Consider the following 17,660-nt stretch of genomic DNA (forward strand, 5'->3'; position numbering starts at 1 on the left):
AAAAGGTCTGACTCTTTTTTTCCCGAGAATGAGTAACTACTTAGAGAGACTTACCCAAGAGATAAAGGCAGCATCTGGTTCTAAAAACTTGGGCCTCAACATACCAAATTTAACTCTGAAATAAAATGTTGGGAACTCCCCATTTCTCTGATTTTAGGTAAAGCAAACAAATGTACTTCTACATTTTCATTCTGAACCGTAAACGCTCTCTATGCATACTCTTTCTGCTGAAAATAATCATATTGTTTTCCCAGAATCTAAACAACCTCATCAGTAACCTTCACAAATAAAACAGAAGATTAATTCTCGAGCTGACCATATTAATGATTTCAGTTCCTCTGTAACACTGGGAGACTGAGGGAATAATTCAAATATTTACAGCTCATGCTCAATAGAGAGAAAGGAATGATGCCCTTCAGAGAAAGCAAGTCACTACCATGCACAGCCGTAGATACACTTACTCTTAATATAAAAATGTATGTTAGAAAAATAACAACTAGCAGCTGGGTGTGCTGGCTCACACCTGTAATCCCAACACTTTGGGAGGCCAAGGCTGAGGGATCGTGAGGTCAGGAGTTCAAGACCAGCCTGGCCAAGATGGTGAAACACCATCTCTACTAAAAATACAAAAATTAGCCAGCCATGGTGGTGGGCACCTGTAATCCCAGCTACTCAGGAGGCTGAGGCAGAGAACAGCTTGAACCTGGGAGGTGGAGGTTGCAGTGAGTCAAGATCACGCCACTGCACTCCAGCCTGGGTGACAGAGTGAGACCCTGTCTCAAAAAAAAAAAAAAAAAAGAAACTAGCTTATAAAACCCATGATTTTCTAATTATTATTGGCAAGGATGAGGATAAGTAAAATGATGACTTGATGTAAAGTTGACTAAAAGAAATAGTACTTCATGGTAAAGTGGTACAAAGCCATACCAAATTCACAAAGGGCTATGTAACTGGAGACATTTAGGAAGCTTCTGATGCTACCATTATCTCTGCTCCTGTGCCAACCTCATACAGTATCCTCAGTGACACCTATGCCTTCTATTGCTTCCTCTCAGCTAGATATTTTTGTCAGTAGCTAACCCTACCTACATTTTTCTAATCTTTAAACAAATAAACTAACTAAGACCCTCTCTCACTTTCCTTTCAGCTACCATTCTTGCTCTTTCTACTCTCTGAATCTTAGACATTTAGCTACCACTGCTGGCTGGCTGTATATTCGCACCTCCCTCTCACTTCTCAATACACTCAACTCAGTTACCCTCCCCACAACCACCAACCCCAGTATATAACCTATAGGATGATAAACCCAAGGAAAACTTCAATCATTATCTCACTTTATCTTTCAGGAGCATACAACAGAGTTGACCACCAAACTATCTGCCATTTGCCAAGCTATTACCGTTTTCCTTCTTCTCTGGTATGTTTTATTTTGTTTTATTCTTTTTTTTAGTTTCCTCTGCTGGCTTCTTTTTCCTAAATAAGACTATGAATGCCAGAATTCTTCATGGTCATTCCTCAGGCTCACTGCCCTTCTCATTCCACACAGTCTCCCTAAGTAACCCCATCCACTCTCCCAGCTTCAACTACTGTCCATATGCTGATGATTCTCAAATCCATGTCTCCAGTCACCTCTCTGAGCTCCTGACTTGTTTATTTAGCCAACTGGGGTATTCTAAAGGAATCTCAATGACGTGACCCAAATGGAACTTACCCACTTTTCCCTATGTTCATGTTATAGATGAAGAAGAGCATCCACCTTACTGCCCAAGCCAGAGACATATTCCTTAACTTCTGTCCTGAAATGTGCTCACTCAATCAGTCTCCAAGCCTACCTCCCTAGTACACAGGCAGACTTCTCACCACCTTACTATCACATTGATAGAAGCCACTACCATCCCTTGCCTAATCAACTACCACTGGCCTCAGAACTGGTCCCATTCCCACTATCATCTTCATAACACATGAATTTAGCCTCTGTATCATCTTAGAATAAGGCACCCAACAACCTAGTATGTATAACAAGGACCCACACAGCTGGTTCCCTAGTGCTGTCTCTCAGATTGCATTCTGGTCACATAAAGAACATTCCAATTCTTCAAAATCTCCAATATTTTCTTGCCTTTGGATCTCTACACACACCTGGGACACTCTCTTCCCCAATCCTGGGCTCATAGCCACTCCTGTGTTAGGTCTCAGTTTAGACACCACTGTGGCCTTCTCTATCACATCACCCACTACCCTTCATTGTAACTCTATTCAGCGTCTGCCTTCCTCTTTCCACTGCACATTCCACAAGTGCAGTGGCCACATATGTCTCACTCATCACTGCATTTCCAAGAACTGGCATCATTCTTGGCTCAGTGATTGACACTCAATAAACATTTATTGAATCAGAAATGAATAAACAGCTATTCAGCCACCAAAAAAAAAATGAGGTATCTGTTGGCCCATAAAGCAAAACTGTCTGAAACAGCAAAAATACCAATTTCACTTGAGTAGAGCAAATATTGTTTTGGTTTCCAACTACCTAAAGAATGCTGTGCAAATGGCAGTGAGACTCTACCAGTTTTCAGCATCAAACCAAGACAAACCTTCTTCTGAGGTAACTGAATGGTTTCCTGTCTTACAAGTAAACTGTCACCCAACAGTTACCTTGCTTACTTCCTTCAAGGCCCTTTTGCAGACTTCATACTTCGGAGAGTCCTTAGGTGTTTTTTGACAGATAGTCTGTAATGAAGTAAAAGTGAACAAAATTAATTGATTTATTTTATTAAGTAAATTACACCAATGTCCAGCCATACCCTCTTATTCACAGCAAAGTTAATGCCGAACACAGTATTATGGATGAGTATGAGGATAATATTAAAATCCTATTTAGAAACCAGGAAATAATCTTTAAACACAGGATCCAAGTCCATCCAGGGAATGGTTAAGAAGACAGAATTCAGAGATGGGCAAACCTGGTTTCAAATCTCAGGTCTGCCCCTTACTAATTATCCAACCTTGGGCAAGTCACCAACTCTGTCTTTATAAGCCTCTCTTTCCTCATTTGTAAAACTGGGGTGATGCCAAATATATCACAAGGTTGTTGGAAGCATTAATGATAATTTATGTAAAGTTCTTTATGAGTGCCTGGCATAGAGTATGCCCTCAATACATAAGAGTTTCTTTAATTATCACCATTATAATCATTATTATTAGAGGTAATTATATTTATAGAGGATACATTAGGAATAAAAAGAACACACGACGTCTGTAATCCCAGGACTTTGGGAGGCCAAGGTGGGCAGACTGCTTGAGTCCAGGAGTTCAAGACCAGCCAGGACAACATGGAAAGACTCAGACCAGCCAGGGCAACATGGAAGCCCTCAATACATAAGAGTTATTTTAATTATCAACATTATAATCACTATTATTAGAGGCAATTATATTTATAGAGGATACATTATGAATAAAAAGAACAGCTGGGCACAGTTGTTCATGACGTCTGTAATCCCAGGATTTTGGGAGGCCAAGGTGGGCAGACTACTCGAGTCCAGGAGTTCGAGACCAGCCACGGCCACATGGAAAGACTCCCCAAAAAATTAGCCAGGAATGGTGGTGTGCACCTGTGGTCCCAGCAACTCAGGAGGCTAAGGTGGGAGGGTCACTTGAGCCTGGGGGGTGGAAGCTGCAGGGATCCAAGATTGCACCACTGCACTCCTGGACAACAGAGTCTCAAAGAAAAAATAACAACAACAAAAACAAAATCAGCAAGGGAAAAAAAGCCTGTTAGGTTTTTGGTTGATATATTTATACTGAGAAATTTCATTTGTGATAGTAAAATCATGTTCAAACCGGGTCAATTCACAGTAAATTTGATTACGTATAACTTTAAAGCTATACACACACATTCAAAGCCTAGGGAACCACTTAATTGTTGAAAGTATTTATTTCAATTAACAAGCTTAACCGAATTTCCAATGAGGTAAAATTGGAGAGACATCATTTTAAGTACATTTATATTCTGCCTAAATGGCCAGATTTCCACACACGAGAAACAGATTAAGGCAATAGCAATCAGGCAGAGGTAGAAAGTAGTTGGCTATTAGCAAATCACTGGGTCCTGGACCCTTAAACGTAGAGAAGGACCAGGCCAAGATATCTGAAAGTCAGGCATGTAGATTTTTAACTATGTGCTATGTGAGAAACACAGAGTGTACCATCTGTGGAGGTTCTTATATTTTTTGACTATGACCCACTGTAAGAATACTTTTACACTGCAAGAAGCACACAGACACACATAAATGAACCAGGATTTTGTGAAACAACGTTTAACTACTTTATGAGCAATGTATGTATGCCCATAATTCAAAAGTCAGTTTTATGACCCACTAATGGGTATGAAAGCAGCATGAAAATACCAGTTTACAGCCCTGAGAGAAGGCATCCTTAGCTGGAGTCCATATATTGACATTTCATGTAACATTTTGTGCACACACACATTCTCTGGGAAGAAAAGTTATATAGTTTTACTCAGAATCTCAAAGGGGTCTGTGGCTCAAAAAAAGTTTAAAGCCTACTGCGCAATCATGGCATGAATCTCCAACACTGTATAATATAATGTGTTAGATTATGGAGTCCCATTCTATACAAGTAATTTTCTCAAAACTAAAGAGGCTATAAAAGGCTTGAAGATCACAGTATATACAAAATCTGGAAAACATGTTTAAAATGCATTTTATTTATTTTTGTTTTTTTAATTCTCAAAGAGGAATAAAATGCATTTCCAGAAGAAGAAAAAGACAACCTGGAAATTCAAAAGTCTAACGTTACAATAAGCATTATATTTACAAGGAACTCACTTCTTGTGAGGTCACTAACGTCTGAAATAATATTTCTTTATATGGACCAAGATTCCTTCTTAAGCCAAAATTTGATTTGGATAACTCAGCTGCATTCTATCATTAGACATGATAAATACAGATCTCAAAAAAATTAGAAAGTGAAATATTCAAAACTGCAAGCTTCCCACTATGCACACAGGAGGGATGTTCCTGAATTACAGGTGATGGGTGGAGAAGGTGTGAAGGCAGTAGATCAAGGGGAACTTGAGGAGCACAAGGTGCTGTGAGTTCTGAAATATCTGACAAAACCTCTCCAAAACTGCAGCAGTCAACTAAATGCTCACGATCCCACACTTTTACACATTTCAAAATTTCAGAATTTTAAATGAATATATTTTAGAATTCACAGTGGGATAAAGAATGTGAAATTTACTCTGTAACTATAACCATAATTTTTAATATATATTTTACTCTGTTTTGATTAGTAAAAATCAGGTATGTAAAAAGTTGATCTTATATCAACATTGTGATCCCATTTTAAAGTAGGATTGTAACAAAATATTTTCTAACTGGATCAAAAAGACGCTCTGTGGTCCACTGCTGGAATGTGACCTCTGTCGAGCCACCCCGCTTTTCTCTTTTGCTGCCTCAGCAGCTCCAGTGCAGCCAGTGGCAGGGCCTCCTGCCCATGGCCTACCTGTCTTTGCAGCTGCACGTACTACTAAGCAGGCTACTCACTTGCCCCAGTCATGTCTTATCATTATTCAAAGTTAAACACTTGCTTTCTTCATGAATACTGCTAACACAAGAAGGATGCTGGGCTTTCCCCACTCACTTTGCACAATGCATAATATAAGCAATACTATGCTTTGTCATGGTGAAGAAACTCTCACTCCTGTATTAAGTGGAAGACCCAGAGTACCTTGGAATATTACAGATGCAGGGATCTCAATGATCAGTCTGAGGAAGCTTAGGCCCAAAGAAACTGAGTTGCTCAAGGTCACATGCCTAATGGCTTAGCTAGAACTGGAATCTAGGCCTCTTGACTTAAAAAAGCCACAACTCTTCCTATTTCAAAAAAGTTGAGTCAGTGGGTGATGAGATCCAATTTCTTTAGAATGACCCTGGAAGCCTAAATGAAAGATAATTTCCAGAGCTATCAGATACAGGTCAGACTCCAAACAAACACCACCTTCTCACTTGATTGGGGGATTTTTAGACCTTTATATATGCATCAATTTAAGTGGAATAATAATAATTTTCTTAATCAGATTTATAGAAGCACAGCTATCCACAGAGGAAAAAGCCACCGTCATGTCTTACATCCATCAGCAGGGGAAGGCGGGTCACCCTCTGCATGGGGAGAATGAGAAAAGAGATCATGGGTAAGTTCCTACAGTCTTCATGGGACTCAATCCTTGACAATACTTCCTTAAAGGATGGATTGGTAGCTCTGAGGGAAAACAAAGAAAAGAGAAACTTCAAAATATTTCCTCCTCAAATTAAGGAGCAAATAAAAATGTACTACAAAATACTGTGATAAATACATATAGCATCAACTATTTAAAAATATATGAAAACATCCTACACACATAATTACACAGGCAAATACAAATGGCTTGTCTGCCTTTTATATTCAAGGCTGAATATAATAAGACGTGGATTTCACTTAACAGTAGTAACAATAAGGCAAAACATGTATGAGTTAGAAACTTACAGAAGTGGAAGGTAAGCAAATGAAGAAGCCATGGCATCATAATGGTGAGCATATGGGTCATAAATCAGTATACAAACTAGGCCTTATATCTGATCATCTATAAACACATTTCATTAATAAGATCATAAATAATGTTTAAAGCCACTATTCCAGCCCTAGACAATGATATAAGAAATTATCACTTAGATTAGACTTCAGAGGCTTTAGGCCACAAAGATCCTCTTCCTGAGACAGAAACTTTTTGACATATCGAAATATTCCTCTTTTTCTCCTGTTAATGTAAGAAAAGTATTAATGCTGCTGTAACATTTTAATGAAACCTGGCGAGATACTGTGACATATATTCTTTCATGTGGAACCACCAACATAACTTTTAAGGAAGACCAGATAGGGATTCCAGTAAGAGAAAGGAACATAGAAAGGTGCCTAGCCCACCGAGTAAGTATGACTTAGTAACTGGTAAAGACAGAAGTCAAACCCAGGTTTTCTTTTCTTTTTTGAGTTGGAGTCTCGCTGCCACCTAGGCTGGAGTGCAGTGGTGCGATCTCAGCTCACTGCAGCCTCTGCCTCCCAGGTTCAAGCAATTCTCTGCCTCAGGCTCACCAGCAGCTGGGATTACAGATGTGCACCACAATGCTCAGCTAATTTTTGTATTTTTAGAAGAGACGAGGTTTTTGTCATGTTGGCCAGACTAGTCTTGAACTCTTGGCCCCAAGTGATCCACCCACCTTGGCCTACCAAAGTGCTGGGATTACAGGCGTAAGCCACCGCACCCGACCTCAAACCTAAGTTTTCTAATGTTAAATTTGATACTCTTGTCCCCTCACTTTTCACTCTATTCTCACTTCATCCTGTGAGAAGCTCTGGAGAGTTCCACTGCCACTTTCCAAGGCAAGGAGGGTAGGAGGTAGATGGATATGATACTCCCATGAGGGGAGGAGGAAGCAGGATAGTGGCAATAGCAGTCATATTTTTTTAAATGTTATTTTGAAAATTAAATAATTTGGTTCAAGGCTGCTACTAAAAGCAGGAGGGGGAGAATGCCAGAATAGCAAATAAAAAGAAATTATACAGAAACATTTCATTTCCACTTTCTCAAGTTGAGAAGTTTTAAGTTTCCTTTTGCTGAAAGCTTTGAGATTTTTAGAAAGTTAAGACAACAAAACAAAAACAAACTCTAAACTAGTTGCATATTTAAATCACTCAGGTCCCAGTCCCCTCCCTCACCTTCCAAAGCTTCTGATTAAATAGTCTGGGACAGACTCTGGGCACTGTATATTTGCTTATTTCCAGGCCCCAAGGCATTTCTTACATGCAGCTAGAATTGAAAGGCACTGTTCTAACCTCAGATTCACATCAACTGCAACATAGGCCCTGAAAACCCAACTACTAATTCCCATGTGAAAGTGCAGATGATATCATTACAATCATTAAGATAAGAACCTTTGAGAGTCACATGATGTACAGCAGTACCTACTGATCTTTTTTAACTCCTGCAAAACAAAATGAAACCCAAATTTATCTCTAATTCAAGACTTTGTTTTCAGATATGAATTTGCATTCTCTAACAGTTACAGAGCAACCTCTGTGGAGAGGGGAAGTGATGGGTGTGGTTTTACCCTCAGGGGACCTGTTGCAATGTCTGGAGACATTTTTGGCATCTGGCAGATAGAAGCCAGGGATGCCCTTAAGCATTCTACAATGCATAGGACAGCCCACCACAAAGACTTATCCAGTCCAAAATGTCAATTCTGCGAACAAACCCTGCTTTATACTAAAAATCTCATTTGGGCTTGGCAGCTGTGTGTTTTCCACCCTGGCTATATGAAAATGTCGTGAAGATGTGGAGGAGAAAGGGGGCCATCATCAGCCCCTCTTACCAGCTTGGAGGCTTTGACTATTTCTACGAGCAGCCATAAGTTAGTCACCCTCAACCCCTTCTCCTCCACAGAGGCTTCACATATTTGCACAGAAGTTGACTAAAGCTTCATGCTATGGTCATAAATGCCACACCTCACAGGAGGGGGTGAGAACGATAACAGCCATTAAGCTCCCAAACTGGGTTTACAGCAGTGCACAACTGTGCTGTAACAGATACTTGTGATAAACAGGACCCTTTGAAAGACATATAGGCATTACTGAACAATTGCTGACTCTCTTAAGGACACAGAGGACATATGAATCACATCAAAACTCTCAGTAATCTAAAAAGGACAAAAAGAAAAGATGTGGTGGGAAATCTAATGTTTGAGTCTTTTCCTGCACAGCTGAAATCTTCAAGAACATTTTTTTTTTCTATTGCTTTCCTTCAGAACTTCCTTCTCCTCAACTCTAACAACCCGGCAGTGGGGGCGGGGAGGATAATCAGCAATTTTTATAAAAAAAATTTATTATCATTGTCAATTGAATGGAGAGAGATTAGAATAGTAGAGAAAACCCTGAATCTTAGCTTCTAGCTCAATCTACTCAAGAATCCACTCTAGGTCTCAGGAAAACCATTTTTTGCCAGTTAAAAGCTTAGAAGACTGTGGGTTTGGAGTGAGGACCACCTCTGTGACTTGCAGCAATTAAAAACAAACAAAGAAACAATAAACAAGGACAACATCAATAACAAACTATCATTTTAAAAGAGAAAATTCGGCAGGGCGCGGTGGCTCATGCCTGTAATCCCAGCACTTTGGGAGGCCAAGGCGGGTGGATCACGAGGTCAAGAAATCAAGACCATCCTGGTCAACATGGTGAAACCCCATCTCTACTAAAAATACAAAAAATTAGCTGGGCATGGTGGTGCGTGCCTGTAATCCCAGCTACTCAGGAGGCTGAGGCAGGAGAACTGCCTGAACCCAGGAGGCGGAGGTTGCGGTGAGCCGAGATCACGCCATTGCACTCCAGCCTAGTAAACAAGAGTGAAACTCTGTCTCAAAAAAAAAAAAGAGAGAAAATTCTCTACACACTAGATCTTTCTACTTAAACACCCTCACTCTAAAAGTCATGCTCTTAAACATTTCTCTTCTGGGAAATAGCCTATCAGGAGGCGTTTCTAAATATAATTCAAGAGATCAATTAATTTGTCAATGTAGCCTAATTAAAACTAGGTTAGACTATTGAAACTGTAGCATTCAACATTGCTTACAACAATTTCTGTAGTGTTCGTTGTTGGTAGACTTCATTCGTGCAGTATTTCACATATGGGTCAAATGTGGATGCTGTGTGTTTTTCCACAATGTCACTTATATCATCGATGAAGATATTATTCTGATGTCTTGCTTCCAACTCTATAAAGAACCTGAAAAACAAAAGGGGGGAAAACATTTATGTTTCTTTCATACACTCTAACAGAGATAACAGATAATCCTCATGTAATGCTATTACATGAGGTTTGAAAATTCAACAGTGCAGAATACCAACTAAAAAATATGTTTAAAAACTATAAAAATTTTATCTAAGTTTGAATCTACCATATTAACACACCTTGAGGCTGGGCTTTGTGGCTCACACCTATATCCTAGAACTTTGGGAGGCTGAGGCAGGAAGATCACTTGAGGCCAGGTGTTCAAGACAAGACAAAACCAAAAAAACCCAATTTATTGCTTTGAGTGTTTGACTTCAAACATTGATAATCCGAGGCATTTCTTTGCATTCAGGTACTTTAGACTAAACATATTTCACTATTTTTCAAGAATTATTTAAATATGGGGAGGGGAGTAAGTTCATGCTTACATATTTTACAATATTGAAAAGTATATGAGCAAAACAACTAAATAAATGGCTAAAAAATAAGTCTGAGGCCGGGTACGGTGGCTAATGCCTGTAATCCCAGCACTTTGGGAGGCCCAGGTGGGCGGATCACAAGGTCAAGAGATCAAGACCATCCTGGCCAACATGGTGAAACCCTATGTCCACTAAAAATACAAAAATTAGCTGGCCTGGTGACATGTGCTTGTAGTCCTGGCTATTTGGGAGGCTGAGGCAGGAGAATCACTTGAATCCAGGAGGTGAAGGTTGTAGAGAGCCAAGATGGTGCCACTGCACTCCAGCCTGGCAAAAGAATGAGACTCCATCTCAAAAAAAAAAAAAAAAAAAAAAATTCTGAGACAAATCTAATGCTATGTTTTTTTCTCTCAAAATAAAAACAATCACATTATTTTAAATATAATAATATGCTTGGTATTTAAATTTCTCCCTAATTTACTCAGATTGCAAGGTAGAGTCTCCCTTCCCTTCCCCGCTTCCCTTTCCCTTCTTTCCTTCCCTTCCTCCCTCCCCTCTCCTTCTTTCCTTCTTTCTCTCTCTCTTCTCTTTCTCTCTCTCTCTCCTCTCTTCTCTCTCTCTTTTTTTCTTTCCTTCTTTCCAAAAGAGCCTCACTCTGTCACCCAGGCTAGAGTACAGTTGCATGATCTCAGGTCAAGGCAACCTCTGCCTCCTAGAGTTAGGCAATTCTCCTGCCTCAGCCTCCTGAGTAGCGGGGATTACAGGCATGTACCACCATGCCTGGCTAATTTTTGTATTTTTTTAGCAGAGATGGGGTTTCACCAGATTGGCCAGGTTAGTCTCAAGTTCCTTACCTCAAGTTATCTGCCTGCCTTGGCCTCCCAAAGTGTTGGGATTACAGACGTGAACCACCACACCCGGCCAGGGTTACCAGATTTAGTGTACAAATAGATAGCAATTTAGGGTCACCTAAACAGGTATACAGATACAAGTGTATATATCTATGCACATACATATGATATACATAATTACATATGTCATATAGATAGCCATTATTCATCCATTCATTTGCTGATGGAGACTTGGGTAGTTTCCACTTTTTGGCTACCTGAAATAATGCTGCTATGAACATCTGCATACAAATATCTGTTTGCGTGTCTGTTTTCAAGTCTCTGGGTATATATCTATCAGTGGAATTTTAATCACACTGTGCCAATAATAATATGTGTGTGGGTGTGGCAGAGTATGTGGGTGTGGCAGTGTGGGTATATGTGTGTGTATAGATGTGTGTGTGTGTGTGTGTGTGTGTGTGTGTGTGTGTGTGTATAGAGAAATAGTAGCATAATACCTGAACCAAAACACAAAAAGCTGAATTATATGTAAAGGAGAGGTTAGTTCACTAAACAAAATTTAGTTAAGAAATGATCCCTTCCCTCCCAACACTCACAGTGGTGTGATGGGAGGCATGCAGCCAATTACAATACAGATCTATAAAGAGGTGAGGTATAATAAAAATAAATAAGCATTTGTTCTTCATCCCTGGTTCTTGGAACACAGCTCCTGAAATGCCTGGAATCTCTAGAGTGATAGGATTGTCTTTTGTATGCCAATGAGATGACTGGTAGCTGGGGATCCCTGGCTACAGCACGGCTCTGGTCACCAGAAAGACCAAGGCAAGACTGGAGGGTTAGAACTTTCAGTCATGCCTGGCCACCTCCAGTCAGAAGAGAAGAGTTTGAGTTCAATTGCCAAGGAACAATGATTTAATCAATCAAGTCTATATAATGAAACCTCCACAGTAACCCTTAACTGATGGGGTTGGGAGACATGATAAACACCTTGAGGTGCTGGGAGGGTAACAGGCCCTTGAGAGGGATGAGGAGGTCTGCAGTACCTGCATGCACTCCAGCCTTGTCCTGTAACAGTCCTTGTATTTGGCTGTTCTTGAGTTGTAGCCTATATAATAAACCAGAAATCGTAGAGTACCTTCCTGAGTTCTGTGAGCCATTTTAGCAAATTATCAGGGCCTGAAAGAGGGGAACCCGCCCCCCCACTGCAACTTTGTAGCCAAGTAGGAGAGAAGTGTGGGTTACCTGGAGACCCAATACTTGCATCTGCCATCTTAAATGAAGGCAGTCTTGCGGGACTGAAACCTTAAAGTTATGGATTCTGATGCGAACTCAGGGTGGTTAATGTCAGAATTGAAATTTTAGGACTGGAATTGTAGGACACACAATTGGTGTCTTGAGAGTTGAATATTGGGTTGGTATAAAGAAAAAAACCTCACACATTTGGTATCAGAAAGTGGTGATAAAAATGAAGAGTCCTCTTCAGAAGGCAGAGTGACCACTTTTGTGGTCAACACAGGTGAGGAAATGTGTAAGCTGGATCATCAGTGCCAAGGATGACATGACAGGAGCAGGGGAACGAAGCACAGCAGGCAGAGGAAGCAACGTGGGTCTGTTTGGGGAAACTGGGAAGTTCAGTAGAGCTGAGCTATAGACTCCAGAAGGAACAAGGGCATAAGGAGAAGACTGCAGAGCAGGTTTGAACTCCATTGCAAAGGTTATACTGCGTGCTGGGAAGTTTGGGATTAATCTGAAGACAGTAAGAAACCGCTGGAGATGTGGAAGCCAATAAATCACTCAATCTGAGAAAACTGGAGCAGAGCAAGGATGGATTTCTAGTAGGGAGGGAGAGATGACAAGCAGGCTGGTTAGGTGGCTAATATGGGCAAGCTGACAATAAAGCCTGGCAGTGGGAAATCAAGAGAGGACATAGAGTAGGTAAACAATCTGGAGAGAAAATTAATAGATTCAAGAAAGTCATTAGATGTGAAGTCAAGGAAGATGCTGACATTTCTGGTCAAGGTTTCCACCTGGCAATAAAGTGTGTTCTTAAACCTTTAACAAAGACAGAGATTTAGGAAGAGGGAGAAACAGCAGGGAGAGCACCATTTAATTTTGTCTTAGACATGTGTAATGGACAGCTAAAAATACACATCTGTGACATTTCAGAGGAACTGGAATTCTAGGTACTATATAGCTAAGACTACTTGATTTCTAGCTGGTTTTCATATAAATGTGGAATATTTGTCATTTAATTCCAACTGTTTTGTAATGCAAATGTAAAGAAAATTGTTCAAAGAAAATTGAAATAAGAAGAAACTATTCATAAGGCCATTATCATATAATTCTAGGGTATAACTATCTTTGAGGCAAATATCTCTTACAATTTCTTGTCTTTACTTACAGTTACCAGCCTGAAGGAATGCAACTTTGTAACCAAAAACAACAGTAACTTGGCTTTTCTCAATGAAAAGGAAAATTTCATTTATCACTGTAAAAGGTTTGCCAAAGTACAATATTAAAAATAAGGTACCAATTAAATATCTGTTTATGCTATTCACTTCAATATAAACCAAACCACCCATCTTTTATTTTTACATTGACATAATTGAGACAGAATTTAAAGCTTTCTATGTTAAATGATATATTGGTTATTTTGGGAAATTTGCATACTTTACTAAGTAAGGTAGCTATAAAAAGACCAAGAAAATATTACTAAAAAATGAGGAATGATTTCAGGAACCAAGAATGGTGGTGAATCAAATCAAATCTGAAGTAAAAGTAAAAGCATTCTGGTTCCCTGGATGAAATTTGAATGTAATAATTTGGGTTACTAAGAGGACAACTTTTTAATGGAAATACATATTTCAGTTTTATGAATTTTTTTCTAGGATAATACTTTCATTATTTCCTCTTTGTAGTATTACTAAGATGTTCACGTTTTATATCAATCATGTTACACAACCTTTATCTTTTTTCTTCCCCTAAAACTTTTCCAATCTCACCACTAAAGAGAAACCTTCTATGGACCAGGAAAAGCTGGCTAGAAACATCCTCCTTACCAGAAACATGAGTTAGCCCTGTTTGACTGTTAACTCACCATCACCAGCAAAATCACACCCATACTTCAAATGAGTGCTTTAAATGATTGTAGTCTACCCAGGTGAGCTTCTCAACTGTGCAGGTAATGGTCCTACCAAAGATAAAAGGTCAACATCCCAAGAGGTTCAGGATGATTCAACTAAACCTATGTTTGAAAAAAGAGCCTGATATGGAGCTTGCTTATGGTCTGGTAACTTTTCTTCTAATGTTTTTAAAAACTGCAGGGATTGTATATTCTTTAGGCTTTTTGTGGTTGCTTTATTACGCGATGATCTTAAATGTGGCAGTGAATTTTTGAGGAAAAAAAAACCAACAGCAGGGTAGCCACTTCTGATACACTCAGCGCATGTACTTTTGTTAGGTTCACTTTCGCCTTTGTGTAGTAGGTAGGAAAAGAGCTATAGATGTGATATGTCAATGCTCCTTATACCATTACTGACAGCCTTCTCAAAGGACAACTGGTAATGTAATTGGCATGTCAAATATGAGCATTCCTGATAGCTCTCAAAAAGACTGTACAGTAGAGCTCACCAATTCATAAAGGAGATTAAAACTCATTTAATACAGACAAAAAAAAAAAACCCTGTTTTAATCAGTCAACCAACAAAATCTTCTCTCATGTGTCTAGCACAGAGCAACAGACTGGTGGATGTCAAGTAGCAAACACTTGATAAATATGACTGCTATTCATAGTGCCAGGCCCATGGCTGTGTGTTTCCCATACACTGTCACATTTCATTTAATCCTCAAGCCTGCTTTATGAGATGGTCATTATACCCATTTTTACAGATAAGAAAACCAAGGCAAAGAGTGCTTATGTCACAACTCAGTTTGAAACCAGAGCCAGACCCTGTGCTTGACCCAACACACCTGCTGCCTCAGCTCTCAGCAGTGAGCTGATCTTGCCCACCTGTTGCTACTGGCCAACTCTCAACCAAGACATCCAGCAAGAAGAGTAACAGCTGGAATTGAAAAGAAAAAGGTCATTTTCCAAGACTAATGTTGAATGCCTCAGTAAATAAATTACACAAATCAACGAAGTGTAGACATTCACAGTAAGATTTATGCCATGACAAGATGTACAGACAACAGAAGGGTCAGCAACCATATTAGGTGCAGCCTCCAAGAAAGATAATCAGGAGAACCGCAGACAGCAATGTGCTCTGATCCTGGCTGACAGAGTGTGATCAAATATTGGCTTATGGGTACCCTGTGAAGCTCTCTGGAGGTTATTCATTTTGACCCTCCTATTCTTGCTCGATGCCCTTTTTGCCTCATGAACCCCACTTATCCTTCATGTATCAGATTAAACTTCATCTCCTCTAGGAAGCTTTCCCTGACCCTACCAGGATAGGTTAAGCTGTCTTGTTCTATGACTTCATAAACCCCATGCTTTTTCTTCAGCATTACCTGCTATGATGGCAATGAATTCTTTTGTAATTTTTGTTTACTTTTGTCTCTCTTAGCAAGGTCTAGAGGATGGGGCCATGTCTGTTGTGTTCACTACTAAACATACATGTATACATACACACACATACAGCTCAGACCTGGCCATAATACCTGGAATATAGGAGACAGTCAAATATTTAATAAGTGAATATAGAAATAAATCAAATTTATTGTTTTAAATAGAAAATTATAAAGCTGAAACATGTAGAAGAATTTTGTTCCATTGCTATTTTGCTAGGAAAGTAATATCCACAAATTGGGTCAGTCTCTACCTTGCTTTTCTCACTGATAAGTCAACATATATTTAATTGACCACAAGTTGGCTTCCCAGAACTGTATGTACAGGAAGGGCCACCAATGAAGACACGAACTCTCAGCACAAGCCTTTACAATTCTTCAACTAAGATTACTGAAGTGAGACCCAGTCCAGTATGAATTTGTTCAATGCCAGCTGCATTTTCTGAAAAAAACTGTCAGACCAGACCCTCCTTTATCCTACTTAGGAGGATACCAGAGAGGCTAACAAGCTCAACATTCAGCGCTCTAGCTCTGGAAACACAGAAAAAAAGGAGGTCTGGTTATAATCAACGCCGCTGTCCTGTGCCCTCCTAAGAATGGCATCTTTTCAAGGTACTTTTTCTTCATTAATATCCATCTGCCTAAAGCAAACTCAAATCATTCCTAGACGTCTCCCTCATTTAAATGAGCTGTCAGTCTAAATGGCTGCAGTATCCCACCAGAGAGGGTCATATTCACTTAGGCTGGAGATTTGTAACATTCCAGGCAGGTTTCACATGTCTAAGTTGCTGTTACTTAATAAAATATCTTCACTAAACAAAGAAATATTCCAGATAAGTGGCAGCAAAGTATGTGCTGCTGGAAATACTTTCCTAATACAGAACATTCTGTACTCTACCGAGATGAATTTATATTCTGCCGCCGGTAAGTGAGATCTGGGGCTTCTTTATTTGGACTTTTTTTGGTGGTCACATTGACATTGAAGATCAATATCAGTTTCTTTTGATATACTGGATCAGAGGGAGTAAAAGCATAGCAAGCACACCATCACTAACCCATGGCAGGCATCAGTAACTGTCTGGCACTCTGCCTACACGCAGAGTTTGCACTCCAGGCAGCCATTAACAATAAATCAAAATCAATGCTGAAGAAGATGAAGCTCAATTATGACTCCTTCACCAGACTAACAGTGATAGGGAATCTGTTAATTCCACTAAACTATAGGACAGTTGCTGCTCAATCAGAAAATATCCTACCTACACCCTGATCTGGTAAAGGTCTCAAGAGATTTCCTTTCCAGTTGACTATATGTCTTCTCACATTCTATTTTATCCTTTCTTCTAAAATTTTATCTCTGGATTGATAATAAGAGGATAAGAAATTAAAAGTGGTTTGAGATGTGAGGGAAAAAAAATTCTAAATAAAAATGTTCTGGTAGCTCTAATTCCCATTCTGATAGCTACTATTTGATCCTTAAAATCTCTAGAATAATTTTTGTTAGACAATTCCTATCATCCTGTTAAAACCTTTAAGATCAGCCAGGATATATGGCAGAAGAGACTGAGGTAAAAGACAAAAGCTCAGGTATTTCAGGACTTTGAATCAAAGGGTTTTCTTAGCCTTAATACCACACAACACAGAGCCTGCTTAGGTTTAAATCCAGCTCTGCACAGGCACCTTCAGTTCAAGGCACCTGGCAAATCCCAAAGGAGGGGGAGTGGAAGCCAGGGGAGGGAGAGGCAAAGAGAGACTACAAAACCAAGTGTCCTTCAACACTTCCCTATCAGTTAAGGCTCCAACTTACTAAGTCCTTCCTCTCACTGATAATGTATTTGCTAGAAGGAATATATACAGGACCATACAAATATGGGAAAACAGTATAAAAAAGACCTTGAAATTTCAATACCATTAAGACTGAGTTTTTGCCTAAAAATGACAATTTCACATATTTATCATCTGAACTTGCTTCATAGAATTAATGTGGAGAAA

At 39.5% G+C, this 17,660-nt stretch overlaps 1 protein-coding gene across 2 annotated transcripts in view; it reads right to left on the reverse strand.

Annotated features, from left to right (window-relative positions):
- Positions 1-17,660, reverse strand: part of ARHGEF26 (Rho guanine nucleotide exchange factor 26) — a 137,493-nt gene that overhangs the window by 55,876 nt on the left and 63,957 nt on the right. For both annotated transcript variants that reach the window (XM_002759476.6, XM_017965740.4), the window contains 3 exons: positions 9,677-9,829; positions 6,150-6,279; positions 2,653-2,727 (listed from right to left, as the gene is read on the reverse strand). In XM_002759476.6, the coding sequence (XP_002759522.3) occupies positions 2,653-2,727; positions 6,150-6,279; positions 9,677-9,829 (358 nt within the window). The remainder of the gene's footprint in view (positions 1-2,652; positions 2,728-6,149; positions 6,280-9,676; positions 9,830-17,660) is intronic.

Source organism: Callithrix jacchus, chromosome 17 (assembly GCF_049354715.1).
Source record: "Callithrix jacchus isolate 240 chromosome 17, calJac240_pri, whole genome shotgun sequence".
Lineage (NCBI taxonomy): Eukaryota > Metazoa > Chordata > Mammalia > Primates > Cebidae > Callithrix > Callithrix jacchus.